Here is a 15742-nt window from a genome sequence, read left to right on the forward strand (position 1 = left end):
ACATTCAACAGTCAACAACACATCTACTTCACACAGACAGCAAAAGACATAAAACAGTTTGGAAAGTCTGAGCAATGAACTCAGTAGAAAATTTGAAACAATTTCCTAGAATTAAATCTAATTGTGAAAATCACCTCTGGAGAACTTATTTTGGAAGACTCCAACAGTATGACTTGTGAAGTTCCCCGGAATTATTTTTTTCTTAAACCTACATTAATTTGCGCTTACGAGACTTGTCTGGCCATTGGAGGCTCAGGGGTACCCATCTTAAATAACACCAAACAGACAGCAGAAACATTCTGTTCACAAGTTTACACTGTTTTATTCGATTGTAGGTGCTGTCATGAACCTTTATATGTAATCCGGAGCCCTAACAAGCACGAATTAAAAGCATTACCAGTAGAGACATAAAATACCAACCTCTCTTTCCCAGCTGTGCTCATATGATCAAAATATTCTGTTCTAATAAAAAAGTCAGTGGTGTGTAAATCTTCTTACAAGGCACTGAAGGTGAAAAATACGTACTTTAGTTGGGCTCAAGCAGCTAAACAACAGCTATGTTATAGCGGCATTATAATCTCCCCAAAGCATTGCGGGATAACATGAAATCATTCTTCTGCAAGAGAAGGATAAATAACACTTTCATTAAAATATCTTCTCCTGTATTGGGCAGGTCAAACAAGTTAATAGTGTTAATGATCCAGACTCAGGAAAAGGAGGCAGTTTAAGAACACCCCAAAGAACAGGTGTCTCACTCATAGTCTTCTATTTCTCTTTTTGCATAAGTTTCTTTTTTTGATTTTTAAGACAAGAGTCCAGCAGCTTAGGTCCCCCTGTGTTTCAACGCCACATTATCTTATGCAAAGTCAAAGTCAGTAGTGGAAGGAAGAGAGGATGGGAAAGCTGGTGAGCGCTGCTGGTGTCTGTGCGAGTGCGACTGGACCGTCCGTGGCCACGGGGCTGGGGCTCAACTGTGATGTAGCCATTAATGATGCGGATCCGGGGAGGAGGGTCGGTAGCACTGCAAGGCAAGAGAAGAGTATCAGTCCTGACCCAGCCCACAACTGCCCAACAGACACAGAGCAGGAGGTGGGCAGCCTCTGTGACCCACTGTCAGTTTTCTAGGTCCATTCAAATGGTCTCTTGTACAAGTTACACACTGACCAAAAGTCTCTGTGTCCTAAATGGCAGAGTGCTGTCTTCTCCCTTCCTCACAGGTGTGGCCAGCTCCTATGCCAGCCCACAAGGATGAGGGTGCTACACAGCCAAACTGTGAAGCAGACTCGAGGGAGAACAGCAAAGAGACTGAGGAGTACCAAAATACCTGCTCCGTCTCAAGTCTACCCAACCTGCCCATTGCTCCCACAGTCAGTCAGGTGGGTAAGATGACCATATTCCTAGCCCCTGTCAGCTAAGTAGAAAATACAGAAGAATAAAACAAGTGTTGTTGCAAAGGAGTGTCACTGCAGTGGCACTTGCTGAGTACAGCTGGGGTGAGGGACCTGTTTTCTGAGTACATCTTTCTCAGCCATGCTTCATGCATCTTAGTGTGGACCCACCTTGTTTCTATACTGTATGATCTCTTCCACAGGTCAGCAATTACAAAGAGCTTACATGACGTACTTTAAGCAGAGGAAGAATGGCTTCCCGAATTGCAGCCTAGATCGCCACATTCCAGAGTATCTCCCAGCAGTAGGGAGTACTCTGACATGGTGATGAACAAGAACTGAACTAGCGCATACATGAGCTGAGCTCCCATTATGGCAATACATGATGGGGGACAGAAATTTGTATGCTCCAGGCTGCTAACGCCAACTGACCTGAACTGGGGGAGATCACGCACCACAGCAGGCCAAGAGTCAGAAGGGTCAGGTACAACACAGGTGGTTGTTTTTTTTGGCAATGGACTGAAAGCAATGCTTGACACCACAGCTGTAAGACTGACATACTCCCTAGGACTGCATGGCGCTGTGTAAAACTGAACACAAATTTGGACAAAACTAAAAGCAAGTCCACTTGGCAAATACAAAAACCTTTGTATTCTTCATTACCCAATCCCCAGCTGCTGTGTACCATTCTTGTCTTATTTCAGCCCACTAAGCAAAAATGCTTTGGGAAATTGAAGGCAATTAGTATCCTTTTTAAAAACACTTCACTTTTCCTTACCCAAAGGGCTCCCCAGAAGATCTGAACAATAGCCTGAGAGAAGACAGCTGGCAGCACATCAAGGAAATATAGCTGCCAGCTGATGCATATAGGGGCACGAACCAAGGCCATTCTGATAAGCTCACTGCCACACTATTAAATCACTGAGCTGCACCTTTCACATTTTCAGGCTCACAGAAGGAATCATAGAATTATATAGGTTGGAAAAGACCTTTAAGGTCATGGAGCCCATCTGTAAACCTGAAAGCTGTGAATGGCCCATCTCTAAGAAACCTGACAGCTTTATCTGTGTCTGTGCACCCTGAGGAATGTGTAGAGCAAGGGCTGAGACTCCCAGTCAGACATGCCCTGCACAAGCGAGCTTGCACCCAGCGGCGCTGGATTTCCTTGGGAAGAGACGCGCCGCGAGGTGGGGCTGTCAGCCCAGCCCAGCAGCGACATGGGCAGGCGTGCAGTGGCAGAGGACGGGCAGACAATCTGGGCTTTACAGAAGCCCAGCGCATGGGTGGAGCTTGTGCCCGAGGGACAGCTGCCTTCCGTCGGCAGGAAGGGCGCAGCAATCTCCCAGGTATCGTTTGTCTTTCCCAGCACTGACATGCAACATCTCCATCTCCAGATGCTTAAGCTCTTCTGTGCTACTAAGGAGTCACCCCTACGAAGCATTTGTCACCTAGCACCAGCGTAAGCTTCTAGCACAAAGGATGACTTAAACAGTGGGGGAAGAAAAGAAACATAAAAAGAAGAAAAGGAAAGCAGCATTTACTGCTCCCATATTTACGCAGTAGTTTCCTAGGCTGCCATGATTTGCTTTACTTTTGCCTCACTACTGCCTGGCAGTACTTGAAATCTAGTATACAGCCCTAGTGTGCCTTCAGTTTACTGACAGTAGCACATTCTCCCATCTTCCCCCTTCTTCTGAAGGCTTGATACTGCAAGTGCATGGGTATCTTAAGAGTCACTGCTCACTGACTTCGAGCTTTGTGGGAACAACTGATGTGAAGCACTGAACATGGCACTGTGGAGGCAGCGTGGGAGATTAAGACAGACATTCCTTAGCATTTCAACTAAAGAGACTATCAACTGAAACTCCAAAAATCCGTTCACAATTAGCTAGTATCAACTACATTAATAGAAAGGAAGTGGTACACTAAGAGATAAAATCAAGTGTGATCAATATAGGATTTGTTATATTGGTTAATCTTGGACTGCGTATAAGTCTGTCAGTGGACAGGTTACACAATCATTTGTCTCCCTCTGTCTCCCAAATAGTTATACTAAGGTTGAAGGAAGGGGCAGAGAAGGGAGTCTGGTCTAAAAAATCTGACAATGGCTGAATGCCTCAAACAGAACAACAGCTGCTGCACTCACCTGCAGCCAGCTTGAGCCACGTATCACTCACAGCAGTGGTACGATTAGGATCCAGGGACTTGAGAGGAAAGGCATAGGAGAACCCTGCTATACTCAGTAACTTAGGGAGCAGGAAGAAGTATTCTTCAGAAGGGAAAAAACCCAAACAATGTACCAACTTCATTTTAAGAGCTGTCAGACTTTTCTCCATCACCCCCAACCTGTCTGGTTGTTTATGGTATCACAAAAATTTAATGCCTTCAACCTGAGTACAGCAGAGACACAATCAGACACACAAAGTACAAAAGAAAGTAGATTTGGGCACGTGTATTATCTGACAGGAGGGAAACATTAAGCTATACATTCAGCCACAGGCCCAAGTATAGGTAGTGAGAGAGAAATTGGCTTTTTTTGTGGTGGTTTTTTTTTTGTGTGTGTGTGTGTTTTTGCAGGCTGCTGTAGCTCTTGTAGGTAAGCAAGCTTTTCTGGATGAAAAGTAAGGGGTATATGTGAACCTCTGCCCCACAACACACTGATTTTTTTATATAAGCTCTGTCATCCATTAGGCTATCATGCTTTTTCAGACTGAAGAATACAGAGACTGAAAATACTGCACAAAATATTGCCCAAGTGCAAAGAGAACATATGCCAGGGATGGTAGTTTCCTCATATGCAGCAGCTCTTGCATAATGGTTCAAGGCTTTGATCTGTACCATATACCACTGGACCCATCCTTCCATGACAGAGAGCACTGCCATATGTTCACAATCCCTCAAGCCCAAATGCAGACTGATCTAGACAAGGCTGCCACTTGTTTTATACCTAATTTTCCACAAATCTAACTATGCAAAGAAAAAAAAAAAAAAGAAAGCTTTTCTGCCACTAAAAGCACAAGCAGTCTTGTGCAAATGTTTTAGAAAGAATCACAGTAGTGGAGAAGGTCAGATCCTGTCCACAGGATATATCTACCCCTGCAGAAGCTTGAGGGTCTAGATTAAACAGTCTAAGTTAAAGTCCAGTTTGCATGATAAGCCATCCCCCCCCCCCCCCCGCCATTAGTTACCTCTCTTCAAGGCGAACCCAGAGGTCGTTGAATTGTCGCAGTCTTTGCTTCTTCTGCTGCTTTTTCTTCTTCTTTTTGTACTTCCTGTCTACTTTCATGAGCACATCAATGCTGTCAGGGAAGAGCAGGTGAGGCAGGAACTCTTCCTCCTCCTCCTCCTCCTCCTCCTTCTGGGGGTGCAGTGGGAGCTCATGGGATACAACATAGGGACTGTGTGATGATGAAAAGGCTAACAAGGTTTTAGGAGGTCTTCGGCTGGAAGAAAGAGGGAACACAGACAACATTTGAAAGGGCTTTGAGGCAAAATCCTGATTCAGACACTATCAAGGCACATACATTTAAAATAGGTGTTTATCCCTGACATATTGGCTGGATACTCATTTCTCTGCCTTGTATTCCTGCTCCCTCTTCCTTAAGTCAATATTGGTTTTGTGATCAAAATAGTGCTCTTTAACAAAAAAAAGTCTTTGGAAAAGAGGCAGTCTGTATCAGAGGAAAGAATGCAGTCTGGATAAGGGTGGAATAACTCTTGGTAATAAGCTTGCATATCTAGGAAGAGACAAAAACGGAATCACTTCTAAGTCAGAGTCAAACAACACTCCTCTAGTCTGAACACAGACCAGATTATTCCTTTCAGCACTTCCTGCCCAGAGTAAAGTAACTTGGGGGACAAGGGGAAGCAGCATCCAAAACAACTAAAGCACACCAGCTGATAAAGCCAGCTCTGGACCAGCAGCTCTGACTGGTGGAGAAGGTAAGAAACAAGCTAGCCCACAGACTGTGGTCATGGCTACAGAAACACATTTTGAAAATTACCGTCTTTGAAGGGAAAGGCCTAATATACCATTAGCAGTAACCTGGTTGCACACTGGACCCAGAGAAGGCCGTGGTTCTCAACGACTTCTATATCTCACTGTTCAACCACAAATGTTCCAGCCAAGCTGCCCAAGTTAGGAAAGGCAAATGGGAGTATGAAGACCCTAAGTACAAAGCAGGAGAAAATCAGGTTCAAGACCATCTAAGGAGCCTGAATGTGCACAAGTGCATGGGGCCTGATGGAATCCATCTGTGGGTTCTAAGGGAGCTGGCAATAACTTGCTAAGCCACTATCAATCATTTTTGAAAACTTGTGGCACTCAGGTAAAGTTCCCAACATCTGGAAAAAGGAAAATATAACCCCCATTTTTAAAATGGAGAAAGTAAAAATCTCACCTCTGTGTCAGGCAAGATCACAGAGCAGATTCTTCTGAAAACTATGCTAAAACAAAGAAACGCGGAAAACAAAGAGGTGCTTGGTAACAGCCAACATGGCTTTCCAAGGGCAAACAACGCCTGTTAAATCTGATGATCTTCGCTGACGGGGCTGCAGCATCGATGGATGTGGCAGAGCAACTGCCACCATCTGCCTGGACTTAAAGTGTTTCACACTGTCCCACACAATATCCTTGTATCCAAATTGGATAGACATGGATTTGGTGAATGGATTGCTTGGTGGATAAAGAACTGGCTGGATGGCCGCACACAAAGAATTGTGGTCAACAGCTCCTTGTCCACATGAAAACCAGAGATGAGTGGCCTCCCTCACGGGTCAGTACTGGGACCATCACTGTTTAACATCTGTGTCAGTGGCATGGACAGTGGGATTGAGGGCACCCTCAGCAAGTTTGCCACCAACACCAAGCTGCGTGGGGCAGTCGACACGCTGGAGGGAAGGGATGTCATCCACAGGGACCTGGACAGGCTGGAGAGGTGGGGCTGTGCAAACCCCATGAAGTTCAGCAAGGCCAAGTGCAAGGTCCTGCACCTGGGTTGTGGCAACACCTGACACAGCTACAGGCTGGGTGGACAAGTGATTGACAGCAGCCCTGAGGAGAAGGACTTGGGGGTGGTGGTGGATGAAAAACCCAGCAAGACCCAGCCAGGTGCACTCACAGCCCAGAAAAGCAATGGGATCCTGGGCTGCATCCAAAGCAGCGTGGGCAGCAGGGCACGGGAGGGGATTCTGCCCCTCTGCTCTGCTCTGGTGAGGCCGCCCCTGGAACACTGCATCCAGCTCTGGGGTCCCAGCATAAGGACATGGAACTGTTGGAGCAAGTCCAGAGGAGGGCACAGTAGTAGGAGGACTGGAGCACCTCCCCTGTGAAGACAGACTGAGGAAGCTGGATCTGTTCGTCCTGCAGAAAACGGTGTGGAGACCTCCTAGCAGCCTCACAGTATCTGAAGGGTCCTACAGGGAAGCTGAAGAGGGACTCTTTGTCAGCAACTGTAGTGACAGGAGTAACAGATACAAACTGAAGAAGGGGTGAATTTAGGCTAGGTATTGGGAAGAAATTCTTTACTGTGAGGGTGGTGAAATACTAGAGGAGGTTGCCCAGGGAGGCTGTGGCTGCCCCAACCCTGGCACTTTCCAAAGCCAGGTTGCATAAGGCCTTCAGCAAGTTGGCCTAGTGGGAGGCGTCAATATTAATTATTATTAGACTGGTCTAGGGGAATTAGGACTAGATGATCTTTAAAGTCCTTTCCAATCCCTTAACATTCTATGATTATATGATTAAGGAATCCTTTGGGCCATGTAGTCTGCATCAACTGAAAGCAGACTAGTTTTGGCACCACCAAGTTCACTCCCTTCTCATTTTCTCTTTGATGAGGCCAGATGGTACAACGCAATGAATGCACAGCCTTTACAAAACATCGCATCAGGGGACATGTCTGACACATAAGAGACCAGAGCTCAACACACCACTGTGGCACTGGTTTCTAAAGCTGATGTGCAAAAGGGTGTAATGCTGCCCTGCCACTCAGATAAAGCACACCAAGGAACATGAAATGGTGATCTTTGTGGGTTTTATGGACAAATATGGAGGTCCACATGAAGGGGAGGAAACTGAGGAATTGCATCTCTCTCATAAGCAGAGCTGAGCTTTGCACACGTTTATAGCAAGTAATGAGGGTGTGGGAGTCAAGCCTTAGCCTTCCAGCTGCCCAGATCCTGTATTAGGCTGGCAGCATTACCGGGAATTTCAAAGGAGCTCCAGCAAGTGAGATACATCACTGAGACTATGTGCATGTACAAACTGCCTCATAAGGCAAATCTAAGAAACTCAAAGTTGAGCTCCCAGAAAAAGCTCTAAGGGCTATGACTACTCAGTTTCCTGTGAAGGTGATAAATTGAAGAAAACAATAATCAGGTCCACCTTGATCACTGAAGCTCTGTTTCTTTATTCTTAGAGCAAGCAACATCTCATCTATATTCTAAGGCAGGCAGTCTGCAGGGTCCTATTCACTCATGGCTTTGCCAGCCCACACTTCTCATTGTTTGGAACAATTTCCCCTCTTTACTTGTCTATGAGCATCTTGGACAAACCCACAAACTCAATCCACTCTGTGTATGCACAGGACCTATCAGGAACATCTGTCTGATCTTTATGGCTACTTCATAAAGAGAAGAGATGCAACAGTCTTGTGTAACAAAGCGGAAGTGGAGACTGGCTTGGGCTGAAATTCAGAAAGATAACAGAAAACCACAGACCACCGAGCAGAAACCTGCCATTAATCAATGAAACTTTCCCAGAACTGTGTTCCTTTTTCAGCTTCCAATGGCATGAAAAGAAGGAGGTCTGGAAGGAAACATTTTTCAGCATGGGTACAGTTTTTAAGTTAGCCCATTACTGTATGCACGCTTACTGGATAGCAAACAGAGAGTAGTTCCTGCAGAAGGGGAAATGAAGTTGTGGACTGGAACGTGGGGAAAGTATATGGAAAACAAAGATAATTTGTCTTATTTACTGCAAGGAAAATCAGACTGATCACATGTTGAAGTTTATTTGAGAGAGACTGCTGCAGAATGGACCTTGGGCTATCAATCTCTTTCAAAATCATTGTGGTGTCACACTCTGTCACACTTTATCACCTCTGAACTGTCATGACCCTTCAGCTCTCCCTCCTCAGCTACTTCACATCGCCCACTCTTCAATTCCACCTTACAGAGTGATCCCCCATTAGCTCTCTCCAGTGACCTGATTTAATCTGTTTGAAGGTCTTCTGCCTATGATTCCCTTTTCCACCATTTCTCTTCACTGTTTTTGTTCCTTAACTAAGTCATGGCGTGGGCAGCACCCCTCCTCTGTAGATTAGAGTGCCATGCTGCCTGCAGCATTCCCTACTGAACCCATGGCCATACCATGCTGGAGGCTCAGCATTGCTACGGGTAGAGGATGACCTGCATCCTGCATGGCTAGACATCTGCTCTTGACAGGTGTGGCCTCAGACACATCCATATACAAAACCTGCTTTGCAATACTTCCTGCAAGCAATTCTTCCAGAGACCGACTGATCAACCACTGGAAAAGGGACACAGATTCAAAAGTTCGTACTTCTTCCCCCCCCAGGCCAATTCCCTCTCCCGGCACAGCAGCTAAGGAAGAGTCAGCAAGCACCTTAATTTTGGCTGTGATTGTGTTGATATAACTGCATTCTAAAATCAGGAACAACAGTTAAAGACCAAAGTAAGTCAGGAGCTTGATTGAACTTGTGGTATTATTTATAAACTGTCCTTTGCAATACTGCTTGGAGCACCTCTTTTGCCTTCCCTACTTTGGAGACACCAGGGAGAAGGAACCTTTCTGTCTCCAATCAGGGGCATTCATCCTATTTGCTCTGCAGATGGACAGTACACCTCAGGCAGCCCTGCCTGCTACAGGAAAATGAGCAATACGATTCTGCATCCTTCTTGGTTCCTACACACACAGATATATACAATATATCTCACACAGGACTTTTTGTTTAGCCAGAGCACAGGAAGCAGCAGACTGTGCTGCCAAAATGTCATGTTGCAAGGCAAGGAGACGACTTCAGACTTCCTCCTTCTTGTGTTGTAGGACCTCTTAGCTAATATCCCTACTGTGTCTGATACCAGAGCAGTCATTTAAATTCTCTGTCTCAGTTCAGCCACTTGGCATTTTTATCCTGTCTCAATTATGAACAGTCAAATAGTCCACAGGCATTGACTGGACTGTGTGCAGTACTATACTGGACAATAGCTGGATACAGTTCCATGTTTATGTGATCAACACTGCATTTACTGTCACAGACTGCTCTGCTACTTGCTCTTAGAACAAGCCCAGGACAGCAATCAAGTGAAAGCTTCCTTCCAAGCCCTAGGACTCTGACACTCTTGCCGTAAGTCTTTCCCTCACCTTAAATAATCTTTTCCCTTGAACCCATATTTTTCTTGAAGCCTATGTCTTATTTTATATCTGTTTCCAAGTCATCCAGAAATGTTAACAGTGAAGTGTCATCTTCTTGCTCAGGTTTAATATCAAGACGCCAGGAAAGATGTTCTGTCCAATAGTCCTAGTAAGAGGTTGAAGATGCAACTGAAGCCAAACAGAGGGCTTTAAGATGCAACTGATGCCTAACTGAGGGCTTTCAAAGTCACAAGGGGCTGCACAACTAACTCCCATAATATGGTTAGGGAACTGGGTGCCCAGCTACTCCAAGTAACCTTGATACCAACCTTCCTGATTAGTGGAAATCTATCCCTCCTTTCTTCAGTTGTCTGCCCGTACAGCTACATCCTTACAGAGCAGTATCAGATCTTGTTTATTCTCAAGTAGCTTTTAAGCTATCTTTCTTTAAGCTTTAAGAAGCTGCTGCAGCTGTTTTTAGGAACACCTAAGCTAAGAATGAAAAAACAACATGAAAATATCATTGAAGGCTGGTTTGGGTTTGTTGTCTTTTTTTTTTTTTTTTATCATCCCTGCAAACACTGATACACTGGATTTTAATGATGTATGTCCCTGTCTAGAACCACTGTAAAAACATGAATTTTTGCAATGCCAGAATTTCAATCTCACAGTCTCAGACAACAGCAAAGGTGGTATAAAGAGAAAGATGAAGCAACCAGAGTATGAGAAAAACAGCTGTTACTAATTTGCACCACACCTGTAGAGCCCTTGGCACAGAACAAGACTCTACACTGTGCCCTCTGCACAAATCCTATCAAAAGGTGATAATCCTGCCTAAGAGTCCCATATCAGAAACAGAGGGGAGGAGCAACAGAGATGTAAACAGGGACAGTATGCCTGGCACAGAAGATAAAAGGGAAATGGTACCATAACTGGGATCAATTTCCAGTTTTCTCCATTGTGGTCTTTTAGCAGTGAAGAGTGAGTACATCTAACAGCTACATGTTTGATAAGAGTCTGGAGAAAGGGAAGGCAAAGATTGCAGACCCTAAGCTGGTCGCAAGAATTCCAGGAAGAGGTGAGTCAAAGCACAGGTAATTCTCGGTAGAGTGGAGGAGGAGATTATCTGGCATTCTGTAGTTACTGAAACCGTGGAGGTGGATAAAAGCATCCAGTGGGAGATGAACAGAGGCAGGAAGGGTATATCCCAAAGGACAGCTGCAGGATGAACCAGAACAACAAGTACCTTAGCTTAAAAATGCAGAAGAAAGCAGGGGACATGAGAACAATCAGTCATGGAGATAACTTGCAAAGATTCTGGGCAATCAGATTCCAGGCTGGGAGAGAGTAAACAGAAAGAATAAAAAATAGCAGTATAAAAGAAGGAGATTATTAAAAGGCAGGGCAGTCAAACACATAAAAGAGAGGAAAGAGAAACCTGGAAGCCTGTGTGGTACAAGACAGCATCCAGATCTGATGAACCAAGCATGCATACTCTGTGGCTGTTCATTTAAGAGTTAAAAACTTACAAGGGTGGACATTTTATTAACAACAACAACCAAAAAAAAACCCACCAAACCCCAAAACCACAAAAAAACCACCACAAAAGCAACAAACCCCAAACCCCAAAACCACAAAAAACCCACCACAAAACCAACAACAACAACCCAACCAACCAAACATCCCCACACCCCCAACAACAAAACCCAGAAAACAAACAAAACCAAAAAAAACCCAAGCCAAAACCGAGTAAAATCCCCTTTCCAAACTAGCTTATGGAAGATAAAAGTAAACTTTTCTCCTTCATGCTGGGAAGGAGAGAAAGAGCCTAGCTCACTCTTAGTTATAGTTCCAGCTGCCATTACTACTTCATAATTGTTTACAAACCCACTCTCCCAATGGCTGCTTAGCTAGGTAAAAGCATGCATTACTTGTTGATGGCATGTCCAGCTGGAGTGTGTTCTACCTCGTACCCTTCTCTCCTCAAAACATCAATCACTGTGTTGTTGCCCATGAAGTGACCTGCAGTTAAAAGAAAAATGACATCAGAACTCACCAACCACGGGGAAAGAGGGAGAAGGAAACAAAGTCCTTCCTCATCACAGGAGGTGTGCCACACTCAAGGCAGGCAGAGCTTTATCACTCCCCACCAGGATGCACCAGAAACACAGGATCTCTAATGAGTGATTGCTGAACTTTCCCAAGGTCACTTCAATTACTACATTCTGCCTTTCTAAAATGCAGATGTGATTGCAATTATGCTGGTCCCACAGGTTGTTGCATAATGGGCTGTCCAGGGAGGTGATGGAGTCACCATCCCTGAAAGTGTTTAAGTGTTAAGGAAAGACTGAATGTGTCACATAGTGCCATGGTCTAGTTGGCATGGTGGTGACTGGTCAAAGGTTGGACTTTATAATCTCAGAGGTCTTTTTCAACCTAACTGACTTTGTGATTATCAGGCCATTGTGGATCACTTGAGAGAATAAGAGATTAAGTTTGGACACCCCTGTTCAAGAGCAGCAGTGAGTGTACAACTGATGGTGATGCAAAGAAGGTCAGAATCCAGCCACATTTTAACATTCTCCAGCATTATAAAGACACAGAGCTGTTGCTCAACATCACTAGCAATTTTTAAATGATTAAGAATCATCCAACTGCAAAGAACAGACAATAACTCTGAAAGCCAATGACTTCGATCAACCTCTTTCATTTCTTCATTATATGCCACCAGGGCCAGACACTTGACCTCATTTGTGTTGATAAAAGGACTTAGTTTTAGAAGGACTTAGATAGTTCTGCCCTAATTCTGTGATTTACATCTCCCCTACATTCTCAGACAGATGTGGTGGCTGGTAAGATTGTATTTTGGCACCATAGTGAATAAATGACTACTCAAAGGTTGCAGGAGCAATGCTCTGCTCACAGAATGTCTTCCACCATCATTCTAACATGTCATGAGACCAGGCTGCTGAGAAGCAGAAGAAAGAGAGAACAAAGAGAGAACAAAGGTCTTGCACAGATTCAGCTTTCATAAAACATTTCTTCCTTTAACAGCCTACATTAATTAAAATTGGCCTTGGGCAAATTACTCATTAGAGTGATCCCTTGCTTCTGTAGCTGTACACAGTGCTAAAATTGATAAGTAACTCCAGAAAAAACTGTTTTCTGATAATATTGTTCATAAATATATGGCAATAGAACCAGCAGAATGATTCTAGTAGCCAGGGAAAGCAAGAAGTTAGAAACAGAATCTAACAGTGCTGAGAACATCAGGAGACTAAATATAATGGATTCATGACTTTTCATTCCAAAAGGGGTTGAATGAATTGGAGCACAAAAATTCCAGTTTCTCACGCCACAACAGCAAAGTGCTCATGATGTACCAGCTTAAGGCATGACAGTTGGATGGTATCATTTGAGCACAAGATGAACTTTCCCCCAGAGCCTAAGAGCACAAATCAATCTAGCTCAAATGAAACCTTTTAACCAAACACTGCAACGCACACCCATTGGGTACCATATTTTCTCACACAGTAATTAGATTTTGCCCCACTTCCTCAGCTCAAATTTTGTCTTCAGAATGAGTAAAGATTATGTACCATTACATTGACCTAACCTAATCCTGTTGGTATCTGCTGCTTCCCGATGGCTCAGCTCCAGGTACAGTTAACCAAGAATTCCCTCAGGTCAGCAAAAAAGACCAGCTGCAGCAGGGAACAGGAATGACTGTAATAAAATATTTTAATTGAGTAAAATTAGCTACTGTAAAATAAACACTAGGTTTATAAGATGCCAGAATAGTTTCTATTTCTCACCTTTAACATAGAGAAGTATGTGCAAAGGGAAGGACAGAAGGATTCACTCCTCCTTCCCTATCTCCACACAGCAGAGGAAGGGATGCTTCCAAAGGGTGATCCATTCCTTGCAAAAGACAGTGAGGCAGGACAACTTGGACTTGTAGAGAAGTGCCTCTCAATTGACAAGGATATAGGCAGTGTATATTGCAAGTTCAGATGAGGCATTCACCTCATGCAGGCAATGATGCATGAGCCAAATCCCATCTTCAGAAGTGTAAAGCAGTTCCAAGGCTCTGAACTCATATTTTCCTAATCCAAATATTTCAGGAGGAAAGGGACAAGGCATAAAGATAAGCAGTCTATAGGGCGATGTATGGTCTTAAAATAATTTTCCTTGTGCCAGTTTAAGAGCTTACAGTTGCATTCATTTCAAGAGTGAGCTACTAGACAGCTGCTCACACCACACCATTAAACATACCACTCCTCCATCAATCTTCAGTCATCCTTGCTCAGAGCAGTGATTTAGAGTGGAATGTAGGAAATCACTGTAGCACATGGATGAATCCCATTTCAATCAGTCAACCTGCTTGAGTGATTTTCTGTGGCTGGACTCTTTAATTTAATGCAGTGACAAGAATATCTTTTTTTATCACAGTTATGTGTACATTTGCTCATTGTTGCCAAGGCAATGAGTAATGTCTGCATGTGAGAGAAAAATGGTATGCTAATATTGCGCAAAAGAGAACAGACCAAATGAATAAATATGTGTAAAACAGATGCATACAAATACAAACGGGCATGTGATATTAGATTGTTCACAAGACATGATCAATCAGGAGCCACTCACACTATAGGTACATAAAGGGTTAGATGATACAGTATTCACTATCCAAAAGGTGGGCCATTCGTGCTCCATGAGACAGAGCTCTGGCCCAGAGAAGCTACAGGTTCAACTGAGTGAGACACAAAATTTAAAAAGGCAGAAGGGTGAGGGTTTGAGATACAGGACCCCACTAGGAGCCTCTCTACAGTCAGAACTTATGCCTCATTTCTGGGAACAACCACAAAAAGCAGTAAGTGGTGTACAAAAGATCGGATTGCCAAAACCAACGGTAAGAAACACAAGAAAGATACACTCTCCAAGGTTTAAAATCAAGCAACTACTGCTGCAAGGGAGACTGAGATGAAAGTCACGTGGCAGGGCGCAGGCCTCTTTCACCTGTTTTCTATTTTAGCCTAACATACTTGAATGCTCCCCAAAAGAAAGGCCCTGGGCCCTGTCCTATCGGAAAGCCTGCTCTTTTCTTTCTGTATGCAGCCCTGCATTATCCTCACACCACTAGGTGAAGAGATGCCTCCAAGAGGTCAATTTACTCTGGCAGGGGGTGGGGAGCCATGAATCTTTATTCTTCTGTGCTCAAGCTCAAAGAGAAACTAAGAAGCTGTTGTGTGCACCAGCTCAGCCATGCACTCTACTGGAGAGTAAATAAGACCCAGGCCTTTAATCTGTACTGAAAGGAGATGGCATGCAGGGACCACAACAGGCAATATGCTCTAAGAACAACGCAGTTTGACCAGCGTGCACTCGCAGACTTGACCACACACTGTGTGCTTCTGACCCTTCCTCAGTAGCCACTCCCAATCCGGCAGAACACAGGCTGCTACTACTGCCCTGAAACCTGTGTCTCCTGCTCGCAGCTTTTACTTTCAGCACATGCACAGCTGCTTCTATAACCGTGCCAGGTTAGGTAAGTTTTACCTAGATAACTGTGGGATTCAGCAGAGATTGTTGAACCTAAATGTGAGCCCTTGTGAGTCTGAAAAAGTTCTGCATGTAGTGAAAGGAACTAGGAAATATTGCAAAACAAAAGTTCTGTTTCTGTTACTAAATTTTAATTTTTCACAGAAACCAAGTCTGTAAGACTCATGAAAACTATACTCCTCTCTGAATTTCAATAAAATTGACTATTCCAAGCAGATAAATAAAGTTCTTTGACCTCTTAGAATCATGTAAAAAGGAAACCGCCAAGCATACGTAATTCTGTGTTTTCTTTAGAAGAAAGATGGCACTTCCCATCTGCCCCAGAAGCACGTCAAGATCTCACCATTTACAAACATCCCAAGCCAATGAATCACTGGACATACATGTAAAGACACCAAACTGTTTGTTAGGAAACCTGATC

The 15742-nt window shown here is 44.1% G+C and overlaps 1 protein-coding gene across 2 annotated transcripts in view; it reads right to left on the reverse strand.

The window, feature by feature from the left end:
- Positions 1-297: 297 nt before the first annotated feature.
- LOC103616436 (metalloprotease TIKI1) overlaps positions 298-15742 on the reverse strand; it is an 80755-nt gene continuing 65310 nt past the window's right edge. For both annotated transcript variants that reach the window (XM_017735454.1, XM_017735453.1), the window contains 3 exons: positions 11694-11784; positions 4577-4831; positions 298-1021 (listed from right to left, as the gene is read on the reverse strand). In XM_017735454.1, the coding sequence (XP_017590943.1) occupies positions 841-1021; positions 4577-4831; positions 11694-11784 (527 nt within the window). In that variant the 3' untranslated portion in view covers positions 298-840. The remainder of the gene's footprint in view (positions 1022-4576; positions 4832-11693; positions 11785-15742) is intronic.

Source organism: Corvus brachyrhynchos, unplaced genomic scaffold (genome assembly GCF_000691975.1).
Source record: "Corvus brachyrhynchos isolate BGI_N302 unplaced genomic scaffold, ASM69197v1 scaffold22, whole genome shotgun sequence".
NCBI classification, from domain to species: Eukaryota; Metazoa; Chordata; class Aves; order Passeriformes; family Corvidae; genus Corvus; species Corvus brachyrhynchos.